Source organism: Benincasa hispida, chromosome 6 (assembly GCF_009727055.1).
Source record: "Benincasa hispida cultivar B227 chromosome 6, ASM972705v1, whole genome shotgun sequence".
Classification (NCBI taxonomy): domain Eukaryota; kingdom Viridiplantae; phylum Streptophyta; class Magnoliopsida; order Cucurbitales; family Cucurbitaceae; genus Benincasa; species Benincasa hispida.
Window position 1 is genome coordinate 28,562,471 of NC_052354.1, and position 6,277 is coordinate 28,568,747.

Sequence of the window (6,277 nt, forward strand, 5' to 3'; positions counted from 1 at the left end):
ACATATTTTATTTACGTTCATAGATGACATATTCAAAGATATACTACCTATTATTAATTCATGAGAAGTCTAAATCCTTGGACGTTTCAAGTCTTTCAAAGCTGAAAGTCGAACTTCAACTTAGAAAGAAAATTAAAGGCTGTCAAATGCTGATCGGGTGGTTGAATATTACGGTAGATTATGAATGGACTCATGGTGAAACAACTCCAGGCCCTTTGCAAATACCTAGAGGGGAATGTGGAATCGTCCTGCAATCACTATGTTCGGGCAAACTTAGTATTGGATGGATGTAGCGGAAGGCGAAATAGAACACGTTAAGGATTTGGTAAGAAGTTATTGATTAGTCATCTCTTCTCTACCCAGAATCCCTCTGGGTTGAGGCGACTTAAAGACTGCAGATTATCCTTAATAGGTACCTAGTAAAGCAGTAGTTTAAAAACCCCTTATAGCTAATTGACAGGAAAGAAGCCTTAGTATTAGGCATCTCACATCTGGGGTTGTCCAGCTGAGGCTAGGCCTTATAGTCCTAATGAAAGAAATTGGACTCAAGAAACTATTTAGCTGCTATTTTGTTGGGTATTCTGAGCACTTCTCGGGGTTTCAAGTTTTATGATCCACTTCTAATCATTGTTTGAGACAGAAATACTAGATTCCTTGAGATGTTTGAGTTTGGGGGAATAATATAAGAAAATTGTCTTTAAAGAGGTAATTGGTTTCTTTTCCTATGTGATTATAAATGTTGTTCAGGCTTCAATTCCTGACTTCATTGTTTGAACCAATTATAGGAACAAGACAACATTTTGAAGTCCCCATAGTGAACCTGAAGTTCAAATCAACAACCTTCAAGAAGTTTGCCATTAAGAAGAATCTACTAGAGAGGAGAAGAATTGCAATCTAGATATGATTATATTGTGTTTTCTTCAAAGACATCAGGATGATGTAGGCTGTAATGGAAGATGATCCAATTAACTTCCAACAAGCTTTCCAAAGTTCTAACTCTCAAAAATGTGGTAAAGGTTATGGAAGAGGAATATAAAATCCATGAAAGACAATGACTTTGGAACTTATCAACTACCATCAGAGTGAGAAACCCATAGTTGTAAATGGATATTTAAAACAAAAGGGATTTCACATGGCAAAAATCGAAAGATATAAGACTCGTCTTGTTGCAAAGGGTTTTATTTCAAAATCGAAAGACATTGATTACAAAGAGACTTTCTCTTTCAGTTTCATCGAAAGACTCTTTTAGGGTAATCATCGGCACTAGTAGCTCACTTTGATTGTAAAGCTACACCAGATGGATGTAAAAACCATGTTCTCAATGGGGAACATTGATGAGACGATTATTATGGTGCCAACCAGAAAACTTTGTTGTCTGGTAATTCCAAAGTCTTATGGTGTGCAAATTAAAGAAATCCATCTACGGTCTTCAAGGCAAAGCCTCTCGTCAATGGTATTCACAAATTCCATGAAAGTGATAACCCTATTATGGTTTTGAGGTGAACATTGTGGAAGATTTGTGTATTATCACAAGTTCAGTGGGAGTAAATCAATGCTTTTCTGGTGTTATATGTCGCATGACAACTCATAGCTAGTAATTGATGTAGGGTTTATTGCAATGAACTAAGAGATTTTCTCAAAAGAAATTTTGGATGGAAGGATCTTGGTGATGCTTCTTTTGAATTAGGGAATTGAAAATACTGCGAATTGTTCTCAAGGATTTTTGAGATTGTCACAAAAGAACTACATTGAAAAGATTTTTAGTAGATTGCATGAAATATTGTTCGCCAGGGAGATACCCCAACGCTAAAGGTGATAAATTTCATTATGGTCAATGCCCCAAAAACCACACTCGAGCTATAGGGAACGATGCAGAAGGTTTCCCTATGCATCGGCCATTGGAAGTCTAATGGTATTGGCCCCAAGTATGTTACGCGTCCAGATATTGCGTCAATAGTGGAGTATTAGAACAGATTTTTGAGTAACCCGGGGATGGATCATTTGGAAAACAGCCAAACGGGTTTATGGACGGTATTTACAGAGAACAAAGATTATATGTTTCACTTTATCGGAGATCAGGAAGTTTTTAGGATCATTGGGTATTTCGATTTGATTATGCTGGATTCAAGACACTTTGCGATCCACTTTCAGGCTATATCTTTCATGTTGGCTTTGGAGGAAGCTGTATCCTGGAAAAGTGTTAAACAAACACTTATGGGCTTCTTCTATATGGCTGCGGAGTTTTATAGCATGTTATTTGAGGCTCCAATCATGGATATAGTTGCGAATTTTGTCACTAGGCTGGCAGATAGTGGTTGAATAGAAAGACCACTAAAATTATGTTGAACATAAGTTCGGCTGTTGATGTTATTCCAAACAACAACAGAAGCAATACGAAGTCAAAGCATGTAGACGTGAAAGTTTCTGATTGTTAAAGAAAGAGTTCAGAATGAGTAAATTCGAATAGGACACATAGGAAACAAACTCTATGGTGATAGATCCATTGACTAAAGGTTTTTACCCACCTAAAGTTTTTCATGAGCATGTTTGCTTCACATGGGTGTTAGTCACTTTTTCTGATTCCATGGTTTAGTGGGAGTTTGTTTTTGAGATGTTCTTTGACCTTATTTTGTTTATTTTCTATATAGAATAAATTTGTATGGTTTTATGTTATTATCTGAACTTGGTTTATCATGCATGTAGTTTAGCTAAAGTTTTTAGAACGATCTCCATTTAAGGAATTTGGAACCAGTTGGAAACAGGCATGATCTAGATCACTTTGCATTGTAATTTCCACATGCTATCCATCCATACTTGATCTTATGGTCATTGAATGTATTGGAATTGGTTGATCAAGGAAGGTTTAGTTACAAGGGTAGTGACGGAAAAGCCAGCCTTGATTCCGTGCTAATATAGAAAGATGGACCAGATTGAGATTGAACTAAAAGGGAATTCTATTATTGAAATAACCTGTTTATGCGTGCTTAAAGTTTATGTGATTTAATTATATTAGGTACATAGACATAGCCCAAGTGGGAGATTGTTAGACATATTTAAATAATAATATGTTTAATTAAAGTATGGGCTATGTATGTGGATCAATAATTTATCACATTGGGTTATTTTATTAGATTGAGCCCTATTATGTGATCTAATTAATTAAGGCCCTAGATTCCTAATTGAGTATGGACTTAATGGGTAGAAGCTTATTCCTAGTTAATTAGGGTTTAATGGGAATTCTAATTGAACTAGTATATAAAGAGACCTTAGGCTATGGTCCCCGATATACCAAAGCAATAAGCACCCAGTCTTTCTTGAATCCCATCTAGAGAGAGATCCCACTTAGGGCTTTTGGAGCTTTGGTTGAGGAAGATAATAGCCGCCACTTTAGAGTCATCATAAATCTTTCAATGGAATTCGGTATGTATATATTCTTGACAATTTGACATGAATGATTCTAGGGTTTATCTATTCAATATAGATATAGAGTATTTATGCTAACAAATACTTATTATGAACTATATGGATTAAATTTTAACTTTATATCCAAATCAAAGGGACCAAATTTGCAATTTAACTTAAATTTTTTTCGTCCGTGAATTTATCAACAAAAATTTATGTTTGAAAGAAGAGACCTCGCAACTTTATACACGAATCATTCTATTATCGTCAAGATTTTGAGATGAAACACTATAGGGATGCTTGGAGCATTGAGTTGAATTATAAAGTTTAGAGTTCAAAAGTCTATGTATGAAGTATAGCGTTGTAAAGATTGAATTCTTCTATAATTGTCCAAAAGAAAGATACGGGAAAATGAAGTTTCTTGCTAAATGTACAAACTTCAATATTGGATCCTATTAGAATTGGTAGAATTGAATTATTTAACATCAAGTGAACACCTGATATGTATTATTTAATATCCCATCAGAGCTAATAATTCAACCAACTCAAACAAACATAATTTTACTTTTAATATTATATTCATTACTTTTTCCCTAGTTTGGTCAATGTCCTCCAATCACTCCTTCCCACAGCAAGAAGATTCACTCTAGATCTGGAATTCAACCATTTGGAGACAAAGAACTTCTTAAGAAAAGCCAATAAAATCATAATCCCCTAATAATTAATTAAAGGTCATAGATTATTACTATGACCAATTTTTTTAGCCATAAAAAATGATTTTTTTAAAAACAAAAAGTTGACACATGTCAACTTTTCATTGGGTGCTGTAATGATGAGATAGATGGAATCTGATTTTACCTTTTTTTTTATTATTATTACTACTCACTTCAGACATAAATTTTTTGTTAAAACATTTAGTTCGTATGATTTGAAAAAAAAAAAGTTAGAATTTAGCTTAGTAGTTATAAAATTGAGAATTTAGTTCATATGGTTTCTTAAAATCTTCATAAACAATCTTTGTGGTTTTATAAAATTCTCATAAATAGCCGACTATTATATCAAATCATTAGAACTATATAACAAATATAAACTACTAAAACTAAATTATAACTTTATCTAAATCATAAGAACCAAATTTACAATGCAACCTAAATCTCTCTGTCTCTAAATTTTTCATATCAAATACATACTTCCTATCTCTATTGATATATTAATTCCAGACATTAAAACTCAGTTCAACGCCTAGACATTTTATTTTTAATATTTTATTCAAGACTGTCAACATACTCCCAAGAACTCCCTACCTCAGCAACAAGAACCACTCCTAGATCTGGAATCTAATAATCTTGTTAAGAAAAGCAAATAAAATCATAATCCTGTAAAAATTAATTAAAACTCAAGGATTAATTAAGATATTGAGAAGTGCTTGCTTAATACCTTCATCACTAGAATAAGCATGCCCAGAAGGAATTTCAACCACCAAATCCTGAAGAGTAAGATCCTGCAAATTTGACATACTCGCATGTCGAACCTTCAACTCCAAATCTCTAAGCGCTTCCATTAACTTGGCCACAGCATAACTCACATTCTTAGTTTGAACTCTAATCACAGCTTGATCTCCTCCAATAATCTTCACATCAATTTCAATTACCTTCTCTCGTTCATCTCTCGAACTCGCTTCTTCTTCCATTTCTTCGACTCCTTTCTTCTTCAAAACCCGAGATTCCATCTCTGAGATCTTCTTTTGCAACTCATTAATGTACGAAATGGCGTTGGATAACAACGACGCTTTATCCATTCTCGAAACACTCGGAACCACAGAACGAAGAGAATTGAATCTATGGTTCAACTTCTCTCGTCGTTGTCTCTCTGCTTCAACATGGGTTGAAGCATTATTATTACTACTACTATTATTATTATTATGATTCTCCCGTTTCTTCAAGTCAAACCCAAGTTCATTTCGGATTCGTTCGACTAATTCAGAATCGTGTTGGATGAAATCGGGAGAACCCAATTCCAGTATGCCATTTGGGGTTGGGATATAAAGGAGAGTTTTGATACCGAAGAGTTGGAGTTGTTTTGCTCTGTTGATTTGTTGAAAGAGAGTGGGATGGTTGAGCCAGAGGACGGCGCCGGAGGAGATGGCGGTGGAGAGAGGGTCGTTGTTGTCATAAAAGGGGAAATGGGCGGCGGAGGAATTGAGGGAATGGGCGGCGGAAAGGGGAAGAAGAGAGTGAGGATTGAAATGGGAGTGGGAGAAAATTAAGGCAGGAAGAAGAGAAGATTGGGGAGTGGTTGTTGTGAAGTTCCAGAAAATGGCGAAGGCCCAGTTATGGAGTTGTGGGATTTGGAATAAGGAATGGAGTTTTTGGTGTTGGTGATCCATGGATTTTGGTTTGGTTTGGCAATGAACAAGATTGTCAGATTTTAATGAACTTTGTGGAGATATGAATTTGTGGTCTGGTGTTTATCAATTATCACCATGACAACACTATTCATTTTGGGAAAAGGGGTTGGTGAGGAAATGGCTACTAGTTTATGATAAAATTGAAATTATATAGTAGTTTTTTAAAATACTTGTGAAAATATCCTACTTTTGAAAATATGATTGTTTTTAAATATTAAAAAAATGAACCAAAATATTTACAAAATATATCAAAATTTTATAAGTGACTTTGATGGACACTAATAGTAGTCAATAATCAATGTTATCAATGTTAGTTCTAAAATTTTGTTATATCAGGAAATATTTTCAACAGTTTTACTATTTGAAATAATTTCTCTTAAAAATATTTAGAAAAATTTTACAGTTTTGTAATAATTACATTTTCTCTCAACTCTTCTCTCCCGATTTCTAATAATCTCTACTTATGAC

The 6,277-nt window shown here is 34.3% G+C and overlaps 1 protein-coding gene across 1 annotated transcript; it reads right to left on the reverse strand.

The window, feature by feature from the left end:
* Positions 1-3,877: 3,877 nt before the first annotated feature.
* Positions 3,878-5,923, reverse strand: LOC120080070 (transcription factor MYC3-like). Its single transcript, XM_039034624.1, has 2 exons — positions 4,840-5,923; positions 3,878-4,054 (listed from the first exon to the last, which is right to left on the reverse strand). The coding sequence occupies exons 1-2, from the start codon at positions 5,786-5,788 to the stop codon at positions 4,044-4,046; spliced, it is 960 nt and encodes a 319-aa protein (XP_038890552.1). The 5' UTR covers positions 5,789-5,923; the 3' UTR covers positions 3,878-4,043.
* Between the last annotated feature and the right edge of the window lie 354 nt (positions 5,924-6,277).

Coding starts and splice junctions, on each gene's coding strand:
- LOC120080070 (XM_039034624.1), bottom strand. CDS start 5,788: ATGGATCACCAACACCAAAAACTCCATTCCTTATTCCAAATCCCACAA.